The sequence below is a fragment of the Spinacia oleracea genome, chromosome 4 (assembly GCF_020520425.1).
Source record: "Spinacia oleracea cultivar Varoflay chromosome 4, BTI_SOV_V1, whole genome shotgun sequence".
In the NCBI taxonomy this organism is placed as follows: domain Eukaryota; kingdom Viridiplantae; phylum Streptophyta; class Magnoliopsida; order Caryophyllales; family Amaranthaceae; genus Spinacia; species Spinacia oleracea.
This window is the reverse complement of record NC_079490.1, coordinates 17,024,622-17,045,938: the sequence shown is the minus strand read 5'-3', so window position 1 is coordinate 17,045,938 and position 21,317 is coordinate 17,024,622. Positions and strand designations below refer to the sequence as shown.

The 21,317-nt window shown below is 36.1% G+C and overlaps 3 protein-coding genes and 1 non-coding gene across 6 annotated transcripts; 2 read left to right on the top strand and 2 right to left on the bottom strand.

The window, feature by feature from the left end:
- Positions 1–118: 118 nt before the first annotated feature.
- Positions 119–9,285, bottom strand: LOC110775125 (protein DEHYDRATION-INDUCED 19 homolog 3). The gene is made up of 5 exons (XM_021979732.2): positions 8,945–9,285; positions 8,696–8,841; positions 4,383–4,460; positions 3,142–3,398; positions 119–452 (listed from the first exon to the last, which is right to left on the bottom strand). Exons 1-5 carry the CDS (start codon positions 9,018–9,020, stop codon positions 344–346), a joined length of 666 nt encoding a protein of 221 aa, XP_021835424.2. The 5' UTR covers positions 9,021–9,285; the 3' UTR covers positions 119–343.
- Positions 9,286–10,353: 1,068 nt separating this feature from the next.
- LOC110775126 (tlg2p-like protein a) lies at positions 10,354–15,033 on the top strand. The gene is made up of 8 exons (XM_021979733.2): positions 10,354–10,961; positions 12,820–13,096; positions 13,188–13,277; positions 13,385–13,459; positions 13,881–13,958; positions 14,176–14,241; positions 14,330–14,410; positions 14,522–15,033. The coding sequence occupies exons 1-8, from the start codon at positions 10,762–10,764 to the stop codon at positions 14,627–14,629; spliced, it is 975 nt and encodes a 324-aa protein (XP_021835425.1). The 5' UTR covers positions 10,354–10,761; the 3' UTR covers positions 14,630–15,033.
- A 457-nt stretch (positions 15,034–15,490) lies between these two features.
- Positions 15,491–15,564, top strand: TRNAT-AGU (transfer RNA threonine (anticodon AGU)). Its single transcript has one exon. It is a non-coding gene; the product is annotated as a tRNA-Thr (tRNA).
- A 312-nt stretch (positions 15,565–15,876) lies between these two features.
- Positions 15,877–19,495, bottom strand: LOC110775124 (exonuclease DPD1, chloroplastic/mitochondrial). 3 transcript variants are annotated; one of them, XM_056827680.1, is made up of 4 exons: positions 19,237–19,495; positions 17,040–17,743; positions 16,362–16,567; positions 15,877–16,272 (listed from the first exon to the last, which is right to left on the bottom strand). In XM_056827680.1, the coding sequence occupies exons 2-4, from the start codon at positions 17,600–17,602 to the stop codon at positions 16,022–16,024; spliced, it is 1,020 nt and encodes a 339-aa protein (XP_056683658.1). In that variant the 5' UTR covers positions 17,603–17,743; positions 19,237–19,495; the 3' UTR covers positions 15,877–16,021. The 3 variants fall into 3 exon arrangements, with proteins under 3 accessions (XP_056683658.1, XP_021835423.2, XP_056683657.1); XM_021979731.2 differs by having other exon boundaries at positions 17,040–17,677; XM_056827679.1 differs by having other exon boundaries at positions 17,040–17,602; positions 19,237–19,494.
- Positions 19,496–21,317: the final 1,822 nt, after the last annotated feature.

The window sequence follows — 21,317 nt, the reverse complement described above, 5'->3', positions numbered from 1 at the left end:
TACAGAATACACTTTCTGTCGTAAGATCTTGCTCTGATCTAGCAGCATATAGTGTACTGCCATTCAGTTTTTCTTTTCCTGTTCGCATTTTCTTCTAGTTAGGACGGGCAAAAGAAAAAATACAAGTTTCTTTATCTTCATTCCTCGTACTCAAATTAACGAAGATTGTAAGAATTCAACATAAGATTGATTACGTTTAGAACCTAGAGCTAAATTAAATTACACACCCATCATAAATTACATTTATTCCTACATATTATTCCACTCGTGGATACATTTTGCATATTCGATACAAACTGATTACCCAGTTGCCCTCTTCTCAAATCGACAACCCACAACATGTTCATATTGTGTCCTCGAAAATGGTAGACATCAACAACCCATGGACAAATTCAGATCTTCTTGCCCTCTCCTCTTGATCTTTGATTGACAAGGGAGCTGATTTCACATACCTGTCACCACTAAAAAGTTAGTTTCAACCACCAAATTTATCCCAAAGTTAAGGGAGTAGCATGTCAAATGCAGTCAATTTTTACTTTTTGATTCATGAAGGAAATACTGCAGTCTAATGGCAGCCAGGTCAAATAATATTTATGACCTAAATTGACAATAAAACTGCAACATGACCAGTAAAACGCAGACCCGCAATTTGAACTCATTCACGCCAAGAATTATTAGTAAGGATAACCCCTTTACTAATCCTGTACAGTAAATTCTACTTTCAGAGAACAACACAACGAACTAAAGTTGGAAAATGCCATAGAACAGTCCTCAGGCAAGAGATAGACTTGTATCTTCTGTTTCTCAATGTTTCAGTTACTCTGCAGGTTCTTGGGATGATGGTTAACGTAAGACTCTGTTCTAGTTGAAGGCTAGAAGCTGTTACATACTTACATTTCATGACAAGGCTGTAGCTAAAAGTCATACCACCACTTCTAAAATTACATATAATGGTAAGTTGATAACCCACTCTCGTCCTGTTTTATTTCTGAAATACACTCAATCAACAAGCAACAGCTAACCACTTGAGGAGCTGGTGTAAATAAAGACTACAGCACAACAATAAGCTCACAAGTAATCCGTATGACATCTAACACCTATTATTTGAGTGAAAATGAGTAGTGCTTGACATTATTTATAAGTATCTAGTATCTACTAATTACGAACTACTGTAAACCAACAAATGCTCCAATTTCATACTGCTCATGGAAGAGTATAACCCGCATATTTGGCAAAGAGCTGCTAGCTGAAGCTAGTCTTTATTTAGTCAGCATATTGTATAAACTAGTTTGACTAGATAATTGCATTAGCTTACTAGCTGCTAGGAAAAATTAGCTCATAGGTCACAATTGTGCTATTTTGAAGAGTTGTTTTTACATATAGCATGCCACATAATTTGGTAAAATGTTAAGCAGATTAGTCCTTTATGAGCTTATTGCAAAAGAGCTTTCAATCAACTCTTTACCAAACACTTAGAAAGAGATTCCAATGAACTCCTTTTTTTTTTTTTTGAGAAAATTCCAATGAACTCTTTGACAAACACTTAGAAGAGCTTTTGGGGTCGAAACAGCAAATCCTCAAACAAGTTATAAGCTCTCCAATAAGCTCTTCACCAAACATGCCCGTCAATGCCAATCTCTCCACAATCCCAATCTTATAGGACTCATGGAGTATAAAGTTATAGACAGCTACACACTCCTTCCATCTCAATAGTTTTGTCTGTTTTGAATCCTAATTTTTTGAGAAAATAATACTTCCTCCATTCCACATAGCTTCACCATTTCTAAATGGCACATTGTTTAAGAAAGAGTAAAAAGATATTACATTAACAACTTTACCCTTGACCATCTAACACATATACACACATATACCCCTGTCAACTCCACCAGCCTAACCTCCACCCAACAACCGCCATTAGTACACCACCTTACCACCACCACCACGTTTGTACAAAAGTTCACCCACCACCAAAATGTTGGGGTTGTTAAAGCTCTCTTGATGCTCCTAATTACTTCACATCTTACTCAAACTTAGTTACTCTAGCAACGAATGCATACAAAAAACACACATATTAACATAATCGCTTACACATATCGCACAATGCCAGCAATCCAACAAATTGATATGAAGTTTTTTTTCATATTTTCTACAGCAAGATCCAACCTTATTTGCTAGCAATATCATAAAAAAGAAGGAAATTAATTTTGAAATAGGTGAGATGCATTGATTATGAACGAGGGGAGCAATCCTCGTCTCCCTAGACTCTGATTGAAAATCCAAGCACTTTGCCCCGAACTGAAACCACCGAATTTGAGCCCTGTGGTTGAATTTGACAGTTGAGGTTGTAGATCTGAGACCTCCGGTCAATTCCGACAACCAAGGGCTCAAATTTATCCCAATTACAAATGGCGGAAAACAAAGGAAGAAGCCTAAGGAATTTTGATTGATGATAACCATGGTGGTGGTGGTGGTGGTGGTGGCGGCGATGTTACACTGTGGGTAAAGAGGGGGGCTGGTGGTGCTCAATTGGTCACGGTGGAGTCGGTGGTTAGGGTCAGAGGGAGATGGAAAGGGTGAGGAGAGAGGGGAAGCAAAGATGGGAGTGAGATATTGAAATGAAATAAGGAGGGTACTATGATCTTCTTGCCATAATAGAGTTACCAAATAAGGAAATGGTGCAACTATTTTGGCATTTCCATTTTAGGAATATGGTGCAACTATGAAGATTATTTGAACCGAATGGAAAACTTCTTCCTCCTCTTGTTGCGAGAGCCTCTTTGAAGGCACCGGGTAATGATAATGATGAATGGAAAACTTCTGACTTAAGCAACATTAAGCTGGACAAACCACACTCTTAGCTTCCAGATTCACGCTCTTAGCACGTTAGCTTTCAATATATATGGTGATTCAAAAGGTCCTTTTATAATCCTAAAGCTATTGCATCCACTTTGAATGCAATAGTAATATTAAGCTATTGCATTCATTAAATATGGTGATTGAACTGAATGCAAATGATCAACTATGAATAAAGCTTTTTTCTCGTTGTACATTAAGAAGTTGATAACCAACCCTTATTAAATAAATTGACAAGTGCAAAAGCTAACATATATGCAAAAAGGGAAACAAGCAAGATATACCAACCTTTCTCGTACATTCTCATCTTTGCCTTTCTTTGCTGAGCATGTATCAGCTGATGACTGAGACTGAGAAATCATAATATCATCACCCATAGGCAATATAAAAGATGACAACAAAGGATCAGGTGCAGCATGGGATGATGACAGTAAACAGGAAGGGCCCCCGAATAGGGACTGTAAGTTCCCTTCCTGCAGTTCTTTTCTCAACAACGAAAGTGTTGAATGTGACCCATTTTTACGTGATTTCCTCTTGCGCTGTACGTGGTATATAGTTAAGGAACTCATTTTTCATGAGAATCAACATCAACAAAAGCTCCTCAATGCTTACATCAACGACAAATTTTTTCCTGTGTTTCATGAAAACATGTTTTGAAAAATATATTTAGAGATGACGATGTTTTTTTTTTGGGGAAGGGGGGGGGGGGTTGAGTGTTAGAAACTATGTCAGAAAAGTGCTTGTGACATGGAAAAGGAAACTTACGAGAATCACCAACTTCACAAAATATTTATGAGTATTCGAAAATCTAATATATACATTTGCGTAAGAGATCAAGAGCTTTTCTAAACTTCTAACAGAGTTCTTTATCGTTGCACTAACGGTGTGTTTGGATAGCAATATAGAAGGGAAAGGAAGGGGAGAGAAAGAGGAGGAAGGGGAGGGGGAAGGTGAGCTCCATTTTCCTTCCAGATCTCTCCAATTTTGGACGGAAAATGGATCCCTCCCCCCAACCTTTTATCCAAACAAGGGAGTTTGTTCCCCTCCCTTCCCTTTCTCTTCATTTCCTCTTATCGAAACAAAGTGTAAATGTAACAAAGGCGCACGCGGACATTAGACCAACCCAGCTTCTTCCTCGTTTCAAGAAATTCAAGGCAGTCCAACGAACCTCGTGGTATGACTTACATTGGGAGGGGGGATGCTAGGAAATAGGCTCTCCATTTAATTTCACTATTAACAGCAAACCTCTGTTCATAGCAGTGTATAAAAAGACGCGCCAAGGCAGATTGGGGTGAATCACTTCAAAGAGGCGGCCTGAAGCAGTTACTTCAATGAGGCGTAGCAGGATCCCTATCACCTCAGTGCGCGCTTTTTATACATTATAATTTATATGGACCTCCCTATACCCTACAAGTACCTTGGGTGGATCTATGCTTGGTTGTCGTTATAAAAGACATCATACAGCGGATAGAAAACAAGAAGCTGAATCAAGTAAGCAACTAAGTAAACACTTAATATGAAAAGGATATCTTAAAAATGTTTCCGTGCTGCAATGTGATGTGTGCAACCATGTCAACCCCTACCCTTATAGCACAAACGGGACATACCTGAAGATCAAGAACAATCACAGTGAGAAAAGAGAATACATCAAGAGGGAAACCACCATACAAAATAGACCCAAGTCCTCAAAAAACAAAAAGAAAAACACATTTTAAACCAGTGTACCCAAAGATCAAAGTATATACTATATGATAATGACAAGAAAGACGATTCTCTACCAGCAGGAAAATACTAAGAAATGGCATGCACACTAAGTTGTTCGTCCAGAAATAACTTTCAGTAAAGAATGGCATATCAATTTGCCAATTTCAATCAGTACATAAAAAAATTATACGAAGTATGATTAAACTTTCAAGAATTAGCACCTTTATATTGAAAATACAACACCAGGGCACCTAATTAAAGGACCTTTAGATTGAAAATACAACACCAGGGTACCTAATTAAAGGTAACAACTAGGCCTGGTTATTGGACAGGGTAGTCCAACACGCAGCAGGCCGGGCCAATTTTAAAAGGGTTTTAACCCTTTAATTTTTAATGGACAGGGCTCTTATGTCTTTGTTAAATCTAAATAATTTTATAATAAAGAACAAGGGTCAATACCAGTACCATTGTATCAGACATTGCTTCTCTCCTTCATCTCTCCAAACTTTGGTGCATTCATCTTCAAACATAAACAATAGCTACTTTCTCTCTCTTAACTTAAAACACTAAAATTCATCAACAATGGCTATTTGTAGAAGGATTGTGTGATTTTCTCTCTCCTCTTGTCTGTAGAAGGATTGCGTGGTTTTCCCCAAATTTGGTAACATTTACTGTGATTTTGACTGCTTAAACCATGCTGATCTCTTTGAAGAAGGCTATTGGTGCTTTAATTTGATGAGTAAATTTGGGGTGATACCTTCCGTTGATCATTTTAAAGCCTCGTCATCTAGATTCTAGATACAATAAAAAAATCTAGATTCTAGATCTCCCAACATTTTAGATTCACAGACACAAGAACTTAGAGACAACGATTCAGAGAGAGAAACACAAAGCTAGAGAGAGAATCTTGGAAATGGGTTTTCAGTTGTTGAGTTGCAGAATTATACCCACGTGTTTGTCTTTACTTAATTGGGTACTAGTTACTCTACTAACTTTCTTAATACTTTTTCTCTGTCTAATCAACCCTTTGTTTTTTCTGTACTTAAGTTCATAATTAATCTCTGTTTTTCTTCTTCTGAAAAACAGGGGATTTTGAATTGTAAGTTTATTGATTTACTACCACTGCAAGAAGATCATGCAAACCCAGGATTCTTAGCTTCGAATTTAACATAATTCTCAAAGAAAAAAGGCCGTTAATGACCCTTCTTAATTTTGGTTTTGACCCTGACTCGACCCTAACCCTCTTGGCTCTGACCCTGACCCAATCCATTAACACATTTAAGTGACCCGCTATTGACCCGCACCAACCCACCCTGACCCTCCTAATAACCAGGTCTCACTAACCACTAAACATTCGTTCACAAGTAAAAATGTCCAACTAAAAATTAACCTTACATGGAACAATATAATCAAAAGCATTGACAACTCACAAGTTCAACTATTAACGCTTAAGAAGATATTATGTGGCAATAGGTACCAATGCCTCCTCAAGGCTTGAGCTAAAAAGGAAATTGATCACTCATGCAAAAACCCAGTTAATCGCCAGCCTACACCCCAAAAGTACACACTAAGATTAGATGTCGAAGTGTTCATGCCTGAATTTTTTTTCTCTACTTATCCATTGTTTTCTAGAGAGAGAATGAAAAGAAAAAGTACCAGCTATGCACTAACAAGCATCTATCACAATTGACAGCTTTTCAGGCCGGAAGAGCGTGGGAGGAGCAGGGAAGATCATGAAGATGAGGCCTCCATGATTGCTTAAAACGGCTTCCATACTCAAGAATGAAAGGTTACTCTTGAACATAAAAACATAAACTAACTGCCACAAAAGCCCCTTCAAATTGGATTCTAATAAGAGTACTTATACATATGACAATAAGTTGGAAAACCAACTCAAATTACAAATATTCTCTTCTAAGGGTTGTTTGGTTAACCGAAAATAAGGAATTGAACAAAGGGGGGAAAGGGGAAGGAATTAAGAAGAGAAATATTTTGGTTGAAGTATGGAATGAAACCCAATTCCTGTTGAAATGTTAAAAGAATAAAGAAGGGGAAGGAACTAAGAAATGACATTCTTTGGGTTGAATGTGGACTGAAACCCAATTCCTATTGATAATGTTTGGTTAAAAAGATGGTAACTAATCTGCAATAGTACCAGAAACAAGACAGATGTTACACAAAAGGATAGTAATATCTTGAGTCAGTCATTATGATCACAGCTTTGTATTGTATATACAAACCAAGTAATTGATATAGAAGAGTGCCTTATTTATACTATGGAGTATGGACAACAAGATAGAAGCATATACTGCTTAAACTCAAGGAAAATGTTACGGAGTACTATGTGGTGATTAGACAGCCTCTGTTTTTGAGAAACAGTACCCACCAAATAAGGTCCAGTTCATACAAAATGGTAGTGAAGATGAGATAGGATGGACACGATCATGACTAAAGAAGAAATCGGGACTTAATAATAGGATATAATGTCAATAACGACTCCATGGTTCCATCAAAGACAAGATAGTAAGGCATTTGACATATCAAAGCGAGATGCCCCAATGCTCTAGAATCTAGATATATGAGAAGATCAAGGTAAAGAAAAACAAGAAAAAAAGTAGATCAAAGAAGAATTTAGCGCGATGAGAACATAAGAGATTTGGCCTATCCAGTATTCACCAGGATTGTAACCTAAAAGGATTATGGGGTCCGATTTGTGCAGCCGATCAAGTATGTATCCTCTTTAATTTTTTAGATCCTGGTTTACAAGAGATATGTATCCCCTCCCTCTTCCCATTTCCTCTATGTGTGCAAACTCTGTACCTGGTTACAATATCTAAAAAAATTCTATACATTTCTAACCCCCCTCCCCCCCCCCCCCCCAAATCTCCTTTTACGTTACTTTTATGCTCACGAATAATCTATTTATTTTAATACTTTCCTTTCTACTGATACTTTTTCGGGAATAGGTTTACTATGTGAACCTTTAAGAAATAACCTCATTAAAGTCTCAATTAGCCAGACTAAGACTAAGTAAATATTATCCCTCAATTACTGCCAATATCAGATTCCTCCCTGATTGTCCTTCCAGCTAGAGGTAAGATTGTGTAAAATTTTCCCCATTGATCCTCGACAAGCTACTTACTTCATTTGTTTTAGTGTAATCATCATCAAACTGATTCAAGAGCAGGATACCAGGATCAAAGCTTTAAAACAGTGTTTCAACCTGTAATCCACAGGCAACCGAACTAGCTTCTTCATCACTTAGCATAACACATGTTTCACATATGAATTCATGACTCCTTTTCACTTACCTGACCTCTAGAACTACACTAAAGCTGCTTATAGTTATGTATTGGTCTACAATCTTATTCTAGAACATTTCTAGACTCCAAAAATCCAATACTAACCATTATTAAAGTGTTTACTTAGACCCTCTCCCCATTCATCCATCCCAACCCCAAATATTATGTAGAGAGGAAGAAAAGGCCTGAAATATTCACTATGGTGAAAGGTTCAAATTCGAGGAAGAAAGCTTGTCCAGCAACCAAAGCCACATCAAGTCTTTATACTTGAACAAGTCAATCTATATTTGAGCCTTGACAACAAAATACCATTGACCTTCCTGCACTAATGTAGACCACATTTTAACATGGCACTTTGTAGGTCACCAAGATATAAGTAGCTTGCATAATCATATCCCCCCCTACTAAAACTAATTCATCCTCCTCATTGTATTACCGTTTCTTAATATTCCATGGTATGTGCTAACTTCATATCTTGGTTAACTAAATGATTATCACATTTCGCAAACCATTTTAAAAACGGTATACTCAGACTATTCCCGACACCCTCTTCATCGACATCTTGCTTCACGAATCATAAGATCTTACTTTCACTCAAGTGTGTAATTCTATATAAGCGAACCCCCAACCCCACCCCGTCCAGAAAAAGGCATCATCTTTCCGTTTCTAAACACCCAAGTTCAGTAAACATAGAGAAAAGCACAGGGTAGCTAATGCACAAATAAACCACGAAGTTCGAGCTTCATCAAGAACAAAATGCGAAAAATTTAAAGCCTTCAAACATTAAAGTTTCTAGCTTTCTCAATAAAAACTGAAAACGTAAGAAGAATAAATACCCCATTTTTTGCTTCAATTGGATGCTCGTCGTCAATGTGGCAGCACAGTCCAACAATATCAAAATACTCTGCACAAAACGGGCATGGAAACTCTTCCCTTATATCATCATCCCCTTCAATAATATCCTCAAACCCCATAAATACATCTGCAATTTCCCAAAATACAAACATTAAAAATAATACCCAAAATTAAAAGGCACCCAAAAATGGAAAATTTTGAAGCATTTTTCCCCCCTTTCGATTTTCTACCTGATCGAGTTTGAAAAGCAGATTGATAACGCTTAGAAACAGACGACAAACGAGCAGCCCAAGAATCACTATCCATAATAAAAATCGATAAATTAAAATTAACAAATCGAATTATTAGGGTTTCGATTGGAGCTGCTCTAGAAAGTCCAACACTACTGAATACTATTTTCGATTAACGAAGATGAAATTAGGGGATTTTTCTGAGCAATAGAAGAAAAAACGAGTGAGTGCGAGCTCAGAAATGATGAAATGGAGGAGAGAGAAAGTGCGGGTGGTGTTGAAGAGAGTGAGGGAAAAGGAGGTTGAAGAGATGATGAGATGAAAATAACACCTTGCTCTCTGTTCACTTCATTTTGTCAGTTCTTCGTCCAAATTTTTCCTTTTTTAATTTTTGTTTTCTGCTAAAAATATTTTATATTTAATTTTTTGTTTTTGCAATTTGATGTTAATTTGTTGTTTGTAGTTTTGTCCACTCAAATTTTGTAGTTTTGTTGTTGGATACAGCTTTCTAATAGCTCATCTTTCTCCAATTGGCAAAAACATGCTCTTCTTTTGGAATAGTTTAAGTTTGTTGCAAATGTGCGATGTTTGATTGATTAAAGTGTAGATTAGATTTATTAACACTTTACATTTTGGAAATGTGGGGGATGATTGTATGTTTAGAGCTCTCGATGGAACCTTATTCAACTGCTCTTTACATCCCTAAAGATTATCTCATTTGACTTTACACGACTTAAAACGTAAATATTTCTAAATTTCAAGGAGAATTAAAAATTGAAATTTCAAAAATATACAATAAAACAGATCTCACAAGACTCCACATGATTGTATTATTTCTTATAGGCTAATGAGAATTTATGGTCAAAATTTTCAAAACTTGACTCAAAAGGTTTCAATAGTTAAGTTACGCAGGGCTAGTGGTCTATGCTTCAGCCACTCCCAAGCAATTCGCATTTGAAGGGGGCTCCTCCATGTATGTGACCTTCGAATTACAAGGTGAATTCCCACCAACTTATATTGGTTTTCTCATTTTTTATATTGTAATCCGAGTACACTATGCAATATATACTTTAATTTTAATCTACATTATTTTGTTAAAGTAAAAAGTTCAAATAGTTTCTTTTTTCAAAGAAGTACTTCTTCCTTACATTTTGACACACTCCTTCTCTCACCACTTATTGTAATTTATAAGTTAAAAAAGATCAATGACATCATCCAACTATTTACTCCGTACTTTTATGAATGGTACACATACTTTTGTTAGATTTCTTATGGTATCACTAAACTATTTGGGTGCTATATTTAGGAATTATATTTTTTTTTTTATATATGAAATTAGACTAGTAATTGGCTAAACTAACGTTTTATCAACGGATTAGTCAAAATAGTACTCCGTAATGAAGTAAATTTTTTTTTGGCAAAAGTCAATGGTATTCTTTTTGGCAAAAGTCAACAGTCGTTGGATGGTAGGAATTTGCCATTACCGAGCTTTCTCTTTCTCTTCCCATTCCCCCGCCATTGAAGCGCAGCTCGCATCAGCCCCTCATCGTTCTCTCTCACGTAGTCACGTTGCCGCCAAAATTTCAACAATTTCTGTCACCTCCAAATCCCTCTCCCTGACCCTCTCAATTGAATCACCACATTTCCAGATTCTCCAGTTCATCCCTCTCTAAACAAAGCAAGAGAGGTGGGATATATATGAAATGTACCGAAATTAGGGATTTTCAGATCTTAAATCCCTCGGCATTGTCTTCAAAATCTTCAATTTAACAATTTTCCTCTAAATTTTGATGATAAGTTGATGGTATGAGATTTCAATGACGTCGAGGAATCGGACGATTTTGTTTAGGAAGCACAGAGATGCGTTGAAGAGCGTACGTACCCCGATTGACGGGTTCTCGTCGTCGACGAAAACGACGTCGTCTCAGCAGAGTATCGAATTGGCTTCTACCTCTTTGCTTCACCGTGGTGCTCGTTCTTATACTCCTCTTAGTTCTGAGGATCCTGGAACTTCTAGGTTTGTTCAATTTTGTCAACTTTCAATTGTTTTGGTTATTGTTTTTGTTGCTTATCCGTTTTTGGATATACATTGTTGTTTATGAACAGATTATTTGGGAAAATGCCAAGAATTTGTTTAGTTGATTGTGGTATTTTGATTGAGATTACTACGGAGTAGTACATTTTGGTGTGAATGAGCACTAATTTGCAAAGGATGTGATTTTGAAATCCGGGCGGTCAAAAGTTGACCCGACTCTAGCCTAATTCGAAAGTAGCTAATGGGATGTTGAACCGTCTACCTCGAAAACCCACACCTTAGGGCATGTTTGGTAAATGGCTTTTTGATGGCTTTTGGCTTTTTCTACATGGTCAAACAACCAATAATACATGTGTGATAAATGGGTTTTTCCTTGCTAAAAAGCCGTCTTTCCCACCAAAACTTAAAAGCTAGTAAGAGTAGTTTTTTATATTGGTGGTTGGTTTTTCGTTTTGGTAATTACATTTTGTATGAAACAGCTAGTAGCCAACAACCAACTTTAACAAGCACATATTTACAAAATCTATATTCAAACAACCGTCAAACAAGCCAAGTGAAACAGTCACCAGCCAATTGTCAAACAAGCCCTTAGTGTTAGTAGGAGTTGAACATAGGAGTCTAGGAGGCTGTACTATAGAAGGATACCCCAATGTTAAGTCGACAATGTTGAGGTGCTATCCATATTGTTGGAGTTTTATTATGGTTCGTTTTCGAGATGCATTGAAGAAAAAAACAACAAAACATGATACTAAATTGGAAGAGGTGTTGAGAACATAAGATACAAAAGCACTTGTGGAAAAATAGTTGAATTTAGTGTTGGCTATTGTCAAAGTTAGTGGTTAATATTTGTCCAAGATGTCTAAGTAGAGATTAGGATTCAGCAACATTTGAATTTATGGATATACTTGGGAGAATTGGTGATGCACTTATGTTTAAGAGTAGTTTGTAAGAACTAAGAAGTTAACATCTTAAATGTTTGTCTATATGGCAATACTCCCTCATTCCCTAAACAATACACTATTGGTACTTGATTGGCTTGTACAAGATGGAGTACAGGAACACAGTTTGCTTCCTAGTTTTGTAATGGGCCGAAATGTATCACTTTTATTCATTAATTGCCTTTTTCAGTTTTTGGGGGATTGTTGGACTAAGTAACAAAGCAATAAACAACAATGCAGATTTGATCAATGTTTATATTACATAATCGACTTCAAATGTTATAAATATCCTTCACCTTGTAAGTTTTTTGTTTTGGTTTTACTCATTTACATATGGCACAAGGTGGTTTTCACGGAGTTCTTAACTACAATAAAGCTATAATGAGATACAAAATAGAAATGAAAGTTTGACTTGCTAATTTTAGAAAGTGATAATATTCTGGGGAAGTCCAATTTAGGAACACAAAAGTGTGACATGCGACCTATTGAAAAAAGTGTAGCTGTTTTACTGAATTCTGCAGCTAAGCATGGTTTGGTAGTATTGTGATCCCACGAGAGTATCATCTCTGCTCTATTTACTGTGTACTTATACAGTTTGTGTTATCCCTGTAACAAGCCTTATATTAACTTAAGATTTGAACTCTTGGTGAGAATTTCAGTAATTTAAGGACGTTGTCTTACCTAGGTTACTTATCTTATTTCTGTGTACTCCTTGATGTAGCAGTACTCTCTCCAAAGTTAAAAGGCTCTTTGTAAACCTTAAGCTGTGTTTTTGAAGATACAAAATGTTGTTTCCCTGTAATGTTAGAACTTGGAACATCGTCTTAGCAAATTGCAATGTGTTCGTGTTATTATTGTAGTGTTGTCCTCTCAACGAAACTGATCAAGTTTTTTTGATACAGAAAGGGTTCAGTAGAGGTTGGTCTTCCACCAGCTTGGGTAGATGTATCTGAAGATGTGGCATCAAACGTGCAGCGTGCACGTTCAAAAATGTCTGAGTTGACAAAGGCCCACGCAAAAGCATTGATGCCATCATTCGGAGATGGTAAAGAAGATCAACGGCGAATTGAGAATCTTACTCATGAAATAACAGATTTAATAAGGAGGTCAGAGAAGAGATTGCATAGACTTTCAGCTGGTAGACCTACGGAAGACATAAATGTTAGGAAAAATGTGCAGGTATAAATGAATAAATCTGACTTCTCAGTGTTGGACTTTTTGGTTAAGGTCAGTCAAGTTTTACAGTTAAATTTGGACGTTCAAAATGCAGCGTTCATTTGCAACTGATCTTCAAAACTTATCAATGGAGCTTCGGAAGAAGCAATCTGCATATTTAAAGCGCCTTCAAAAGCAAAAGGAGGTAAGTGTTTGATCCTATATTTTGACTCTTTTTTGTTAGTTTGATACGATTGCTATCGTTGTCCTGTTAAAGTTCAAACATTTAAGGTAGTTTGTTTCTTGATCTAGGGGTCAGATGGAGACTTGGAAATAAATATGAAAGAAAGCAGATCTCAAGTAGGAGACGATGACTTTGATGACCAGGTAATAAGACCTGGTTCTCTGTTGTGTTTCAAGCTTAATTAGATGTTTATCCCATAAAAATGAATCTTTGTTGCAAACTGTGACAATCATCCTGCGAAGACATAACTATATTATTTGTTTGGCCAATTGATCTTTATTTTAGTAGCTTTGCAACTTTTCTGCTCAAACCGTTTCAGTAGTTTGTTACGAGTTCTGTGTGAATGTAATATTATCCTGAGGGGAAGCTCATAACTTGAAGGGAAACAGTTTTCGACCAATATCACTTTTCCTTTTTAGTTGTAATTACTTCTATAGGTGTAATTTTGTATATTAATAGCTATTAGGATATTACTAATGGCTGTAATGGGTCTAACCATTGGATCTATTTACCTTTACAAACTGTGATTCAACTTTGACAGTGTTAGTTTTGAAAATTCTGCAGGAGATTAGTGAGCACCAACTAGCCAGGATAAAGAAAAGTGAAATCTTCACAGTAGAAAGGGAGAGAGAAATCCAGCAGGTAACGGACGCAGTTATAGACTTATAGAGTTATAGCTCAAGCCAAATTTCTTTTATACCCTTTTAATTTAAAACTAGTACACTTCCATGTGTTGTAGGATATATCCTTTTCCTGAGTTGCTGATCTTTTTCTCTTACAGTCATAAACATAATTTTATGTGCATAGTTAGTTGTTACTTGTGATAGCTTACCAGTTTTTTCTTTCATTTGTACAATAGGTTGTCGAATCAGTGAATGAGCTTGCTCAAATCATGAAGGATCTCTCTGTTTTGGTGATAGACCAGGTTAGCATGCAGCTATACACATTTCACGGTAGGTAAATTGAGCATACACATGATACAGATTAATTAATCCTATCATGCTTGCGTGCAGGGTACAATCGTTGATAGGATAGACTATAACATTCAGAATGTAGCAATAACTGTCAATGAGGGACTAAAACAGCTGCAGAAGGTCATCTTTCTTTCTTGTAATAATAGATCCAAAATTGTTATTCAGCTCTTTTTCTGGGTAGTTCTTTTTCTCATACAATCCTTGTTACTGTTTGGGATTGTGGACGTGCAGGCAGAAAGAACACAGAAGCATGGGGGTATAGTGAAATGTGCAACCATTCTCATCATAATGTGCTTCGTCATGATAGTTCTCCTGATTTTGAAGGAAATTATACTGTAAAAAGGGAAAATGATACGAATTGGTTTTTACCGTCTATTATCAAATTTGTTGCATCCGCTGTCAGCCAGAGAGTAAAAGCATCAGGTTCTTGGCTGCTTCACCTGGATATGCTGCATACTATAGTTCCATACGGTCTTTTTTTATAAGTATTTTTTTTGAAGTTCTCATAGTATTTTGGAAATGATTTTGTGCCCCAAGGGCAGCTGTAATTTTGTACATTTTAACTCTCTTCTTTTTTGTCTCTTGGAAAGATTACTCAGTCAAGCAAGCGATGATTCTTTAGATATTCTTCCGCAGATGACTGTTTGAAGATTCAGACATAGTTTATCTGTAAAAATGTAAGCAACAAAACTAACACGGTTTTCTTATGGAACATATTACTCGCTTTGTTTACACTCTGCTTAAGCTTCACAATGAACAGCCGAAAGAACTAGACCATTTTTAAATATTAGAGCTCCCGTGCAAAACACGACTTGTTGTACGACTTCATTAATGTTTTTGAGCATTTAGATTGTTTCTTTTGATTTTCAACCAACAATTGAAAAAATGAATTGCTTTTAGATGCAATACAAATAAAAAATATATGATCATTTTGTACAATAATATTTAAAATCATTATTATTTTCAAGAAGAATTTATTAGAGGTTGTATTTCAACACAACTTATAATTTATTTATTTTTAAATACAGAGTATGCAGTTTTTATGAGGGAAAATATAAGTGTGTTTTAGTATAATATATAGATTTTTCGTAGGGAGTTCATTCGAATTTGGAGTATATTGTTATAAGTTGTTAAAATGACGGGTTTTGTATTATTTCTTACGTCAAATCAAATAATAAAAGTTTGTCCGTTGTACAAGAAGCTCTCGTAGCTCAGTTGGTTAGAGCACCCGTTTAGTAAGCGGGAGGTCTTGAGTTCGACTCTCAACGAGAGCATTTTTATGATGCTAAACTAAGTAATTTTTTGGCTCACTGAACTTCTCATTCCATTTTTTCCGAATTCAAAAGACCAGAATCTCAGTAGTCTACTTCAATTCATAGTTTAGTTTGCACCATTACCTTCCCCCTCCTGAATCCTGATGTACAACATTCAACTGCTCGGCCAAATGAAGATGAAACCGGATTTTGTTCGTTCATTATATTTTTGCCATTAAACCACTCAGTTCAACCACTGTCCACTGGAAGTCTGGAACTATATGTTTCCATTGGTCAACAAACAGAGAAGAGAGAAACCGAGGACACAAAAGATCTAAAATTTTGCTTTCATTTCTATAAATGCCCAAGAGAATGGGATTACAATGAGTGATTCACCTAAAATTAGAAGAATTAAATCACATAAATTAACAACAATGGATGATACAGTAGTAATGACAACAAGGAAGAACAGAACTAGCTAGCTTGAGTCCTTTTTCTTCTTCGGACTTCTATTCTTTGCACTTCTATTCTTCGCGCTGCTACTTGTTAATTCATCAGCAGTAAAAGCCTTCTGCACAAGCTCGTGGATTGGAAGCTTGAGATCAAAGGTAATTCTCTGAAACACCAGTGATAAAACAAGCACGTCTGACATGGCTCTGTGCTCTGGACCTTCTAATTGGATTTCATAATGCTCACGAAGTCCTTGCAACCGGCACCCAGTTGTTACTCCTGATGACAACCAAAAGGACAACTTAAGATGACAATAACTCAGCCAAAAAAGAGGGGGGAGGGAGATAAAGAAAAGAAAGAGTCAACACCTGCGGCTTTCAGTACTTGACGCCCTAAAGGAAGAGTATCCAAAAAAAACCAGTTTGAAGGGATTTCAAAACCATGTCGTTTAAATGCATTAACCAGGAACGGAACGTCAAAACTTCTAGCGTTATGTGCGACTAACACCACATATCCCCCTGGCTTCTGACGGCTTTTCACATACTGAAGCAGTATTGGAATAAGTTGGTCCATCCTACATCAGATCCAAACCAAACACGTCAAAATCACTCTACCGGTATAGTCATCTAAAATTCATGAGGATTAGTTCAAATTATCCTACTCAAGCTTTATAATGAGATAAACAACAAGAAAAATAAACAAATCAGACTAATAGCGTGTTTGAAAGAGGAAATTTCAAGGAAAGAGGGAACAGAAAGAGACTGAAAGAGTGAGGAATGACACTGAATGTAGAAAATTTACGCATGGTGTAAGATTCTCTTACATAATTAAGTTTGTGACTATCATGACAAACTTCAGTTACAGGGGCAGGGGGAGAATTAACTGCCAATCACACATTTCCTATCTATTCTAAGATGGTATGAAGATATTAAAAAAGCAGTAACTAGTTAACAAAGCGCAGGCCAAATCTTTTGTACAGTGGTACACCACAAATAACAAAATGTACTTGTGAAAATCAAGTTTGTAGAAGATACTAGTTGAAATACCTTGGAACATCACGATTTCTGACCATCTCGGTTTTAATATTATGGATGTCTGAATTTAGGACATTACGATCAGGATTAACTAGAGTGCTGAAAGTGTTGTGTTCATCACCACCGAGGTCCATAAGCGCGATCTCGATAATTCTTTCAGATTTTCTGTCAAGGCCAGTTGTCTCAAGATCAAAGACAATAAAAGTTGCAAGGCTAGCCAAATCCTTATTCTCAGCTATCAGTTGTCGAATATCTGCATTGCTACCATCAGTTACGCTTTTTTTCAAGTCTGTGGTTGTATTCACAATTGCTTTATTTGATAAGTCAAGCCTGACATTGGCTGCACTGCTCAAGGAGTTTTTGCTAATTCCTTCACCTGCAGTTGTTAAGGGTCTCCGACTCCAACTTCCATTTCTTTCACGACCACCAACACTGGAATTTAGTACCCTAAAATTGGATACATTTCTACATGTTGGACGTACAGAGTCAGAGCCTTCCCACCATGCATTAACCAAAGAGCAAACTCTGAATCTAGGGACTCGCAAGATCGAGTAACACATTGGGGCTGTTCTCATCTGAACTTAAAGTGTTCGAACACCGGCAAAACCAGAAAAGCAAGGGATTTTGCATCAGAAACAGATAGTTCAGACCTGATGATAGCAGTTGCAAGGGATGTAAAATGTGAGTCGCTGAGTACAACCTTATAGAGTATGCAACTAGCACAAAAGATCACCATCTTAGGTTAGCAAAAAAATAAAAATTAGTTCCAGCTAAAAGTTTCCTTCCGCAAACTAAGCACAGATTTTAAATAAGAACAAGGGTAAAAACAAACAGATCCTTTCCCACTTTTGTGTTTACCTGAAATGCCTCTAATATCAACCCTATAGATAGATACAGAACATTTAACCTAAATAATAGACTAAAATTAAAAACAAGAAGTTTCTTGTCATATGTAACAGAATAATGGATGGAAATGGATAAAAGAGCAATAGTTTGCTAAGTCTATTTGTGCTTGGCAAACAATTGCGAACCAAGGATCAAGATGCTGACAATTAGAATAACAAAATTGACAACAGTAAAATATACAAAGTCGGAAAACCACAACCATTTTAATCCACTAATAAATCTGCAGCTGCAATTTATCATCTAGGCCAATAAAAGACCCTCTCTCATCTCTTTTGTTTAATAAAGCACAAATATCTCTCTGCTGGATGTTATTCGTGGAATATAAGATTGATAATGTTAACAACAAAATACTCCTAAAATGTCACATAAGCTGTGTACCATGAACAGGTCATTTATTCAGGAACAACCTACTGGACACCAACAAATAATACCCCTATGTGAAACATGTCCATTTCAAAGAACTGTTGCAAGCATTTGTTGATATCCCGATGATGGATGTAGTTATCATGCAATGGCATGGCGACATCTGAATAAGAAACCAGCAATATTCTGGATAAAAACCAACAAAAATCCCTAGTATACCAGCTATGGGATTCGAAAGAGGCAATGGTCAATCTATGAGAATATGAGGTGCATATACTCCAACACAATGCAGGCACCAAATCAAGTTGTCTCATACTTGGATCCATAACCAGACGAACATTAAAACCGGATTCAATAATTGGCTGACATGACTGTGAATCGCATATAAGTATATAACACAATGCAGACACACAAACACATACAGAAATCACTTTTCAACAGCACTGGAAAAGACAACATTATGCAAAATTGCTACTTGCTAACCTAATTCAAACCGATCACTGTTGCAGTAAATAAAATTAACCAACTATTATCCAATTTTCCCTGCTCTTTAACCATTTGACTTGCTAAAGGTAATTGGAAAAAGATCATCACCATAAATACCAATCTATGATTCACTGGCTTGGCAGATTTCCAATAAGACAATACTCATTAATTCAATCATCAATTGAAAGCAAACAGAATTGAAATTTTGAAAATGACAAAGATAAAAAGTCCAAACAAGCAAACACTCAAATACCCAGAAAATTCAATGAATTGGGATTTCAATTTTAATCCAAACTAACCAAAATAGCAATCTGGGTCTAAGTTCATCAAATCTAAGCATCATTTCACAAAGCTAGAAACTTGAAGCACATCATGTAACCTGATCAATCAAAACAATTGATACAACAAAAATGCATTGAATAACCCAGTTGAAAGAGTAAGAGAAAAGACGAACCTTGAAATCAACTGCCAATGAGGAGGAACTGCATTTGTTGAAACGTCCAGGGAAGTAGTTTTTCTTAATTTGGGTTAATCGAATTTTATAGGAGGAGAGAAAAGGCAGTTAAGCGGGGCAAGAAAAGCATTAGCAACCGTAACACATGTGCGAGGAGAGAGAAAGAGAGACGCAAGCATTGGAAAAATGGATGATTGCTGTGAGACCGGATTAACCCACCCACTCCTTCAAACTCGGATCAAGATCTAGCTCCGTTTTTTACGGGTTTACTTCTGATTTTTCAATTCATTTTCATTTCTTTTTTCTATTCCTTCTATAGTTTTACGGACTTTTGCCTGCGCAATTACACAATCCCATAAAATTAGCTCTCGTAATGATGGTGTGGTGGGATATTTGCCTATTTGGGGTAGTTTTGAACCTGTTCAAATCAATTTCGTTCTCAAATATGTCATTTATGTAACATATATTTGTAATACTCCCTCCGTCCCTTAATACTTGCACCGCTTTTCTTTTTGGACCGTCTTTTAATACTTACACCGCTTCTATAAATGGAAATCTTTACCAATATTATATTATTTCTCACACTTACCTACTACCCCACCTACACCCCTATTCCCTATAAAAAATCATTTAAAAATCAACACCCCTCACTCACCACTCACCACCCCTTACACATTTCCCACTAACTATATTAAAAAAAATACCACACTATCAACAAACACCTACTCCCTCCGTATTTTTTTAAGAGATACACTTGCCTTTTCCGGCCGTATTTATTTAAGAGATACACTTGCCATTTTTAGTAACTTATTAACCCCACCATCTAATTAAATAATACATTTAATATACCCTATCACCCACCATCCTATTAAACAAATATTTTCATAAACCCACCCCACCCTCCACCCACCAAAATGACATGGTCCCCACATATTTAATTATTAAAATATCTATCCAACCCCACTTGCTTTATTATTTTATTTCATTCAATTATTCTTCTTAATACCCATGCCCGACCAAGTGTATCTCTTAAAAAAATACGGAGGAAGTATTAAATTAATAAGTCAATTCAAATGTTCTAAACTCCGCACCGGTCAAACCGGTGCGAGTATTAAGGGACGGAGGGAGTAATATTTTTCTGCCTAATTTATCTCCAAAAAACAACGTATTTTTTATGGCACTTCATGTAATAATGATTTGCATTAGCTAGTTAGCATTCAACTACACCAAACGACACTCCACATTCCCCTTTTATAGTTCTCTAAGATAACCTAACTACATAGAAATAATTTGTGAATACCAAAATCATCGATCTTGCAACAATAAAAAAAATCCAATAAATAAGGCAATATGACTTTTCTTGTAAGTCTACTTGATACTTGTACGAGATTTGATGTAAATCTATAGCTATCTGTATTGTACTTGGTTTAGTAAACACTTCATACGTATTCATTAATCGGTAAGTATAATGATATAACAGATAAAATTGTGATTGATCATGGATAATGTTTTTAATGATGCTACGTACATTGATCATATCCACGGAAATAATTTAATTTTCACATGCATTTGAATTTTTTTAGTGGATTTACTTTTGAAGCACAGTAGTAATTTACAAGTCAAGTCAACGCTCAATAAACTTCAAAACCAAGCAATAACCAATAATATATACGGAGTATAAAAAAAAGTTTATAAGAATAATTATTATAAAAAAAAAAAAGCAATAGAGGGAATATTCCATGAAATAAGGGCACATATCCTCTGACCGAAAATTTATTCTCAAACGTGATTGCGTAATAGAGGAATAAAATAGAAGTTAAGATTTAATCTAGCTTAAGGATAGTAATGTTTAACTTTACCTAAGTACTCTAACTAAGTTGAACGTGGCAAATCCTAAGATTAAGTATGAGTTTATGTTTGATGACAAAGATAATAATACGAATTTGGTATTATAAACAAGTTACTTGTACAAGTGTATACCAAATTGTTGATAAAAGACATACAAAAAATAATTATCAAGTATTATCGTGTTGATCATCAAGTTAGTCTGTGGTAAAGTTTGTACCTTATTGAGGTCGTTT

What these genes read in the sequence shown, in the direction of transcription:
- LOC110775125 (XM_021979732.2), bottom strand. Translation starts at nt 9,020, where the DNA reads ATGGATAGTGATTCTTGGGCTGCTCGTTTGTCGTCTGTTTCTAAGCGT. An exon ending in CAATTGAAGCAAAAAATGGG is followed by an intron (nt 4,461 to 8,695) that starts GTATTTATTCTT and finishes CTTGATCTTCAG; the next exon opens with GTATGTCCCGTTTGTGCTAT. An exon ending in GATGAGAATGTACGAGAAAG is followed by an intron (nt 453 to 3,141) that starts GTTGGTATATCT and finishes TAGTGGTGACAG; the next exon opens with GTATGTGAAATCAGCTCCCT.
- LOC110775126 (XM_021979733.2), top strand. Translation starts at nt 10,762, where the DNA reads ATGACGTCGAGGAATCGGACGATTTTGTTTAGGAAGCACAGAGATGCG. An exon ending in ACGATGACTTTGATGACCAG is followed by an intron (nt 13,460 to 13,880) that starts GTAATAAGACCT and finishes AAAATTCTGCAG; the next exon opens with GAGATTAGTGAGCACCAACT. An exon ending in GACTAAAACAGCTGCAGAAG is followed by an intron (nt 14,411 to 14,521) that starts GTCATCTTTCTT and finishes GTGGACGTGCAG; the next exon opens with GCAGAAAGAACACAGAAGCA.
- LOC110775124 (XM_056827680.1), bottom strand. Translation starts at nt 17,602, where the DNA reads ATGAGAACAGCCCCAATGTGTTACTCGATCTTGCGAGTCCCTAGATTC. An exon ending in AGAAATCGTGATGTTCCAAG is followed by an intron (nt 16,568 to 17,039) that starts GTATTTCAACTA and finishes GATCTGATGTAG; the next exon opens with GATGGACCAACTTATTCCAA. An exon ending in TCAAGTACTGAAAGCCGCAG is followed by an intron (nt 16,273 to 16,361) that starts GTGTTGACTCTT and finishes GGTTGTCATCAG; the next exon opens with GAGTAACAACTGGGTGCCGG.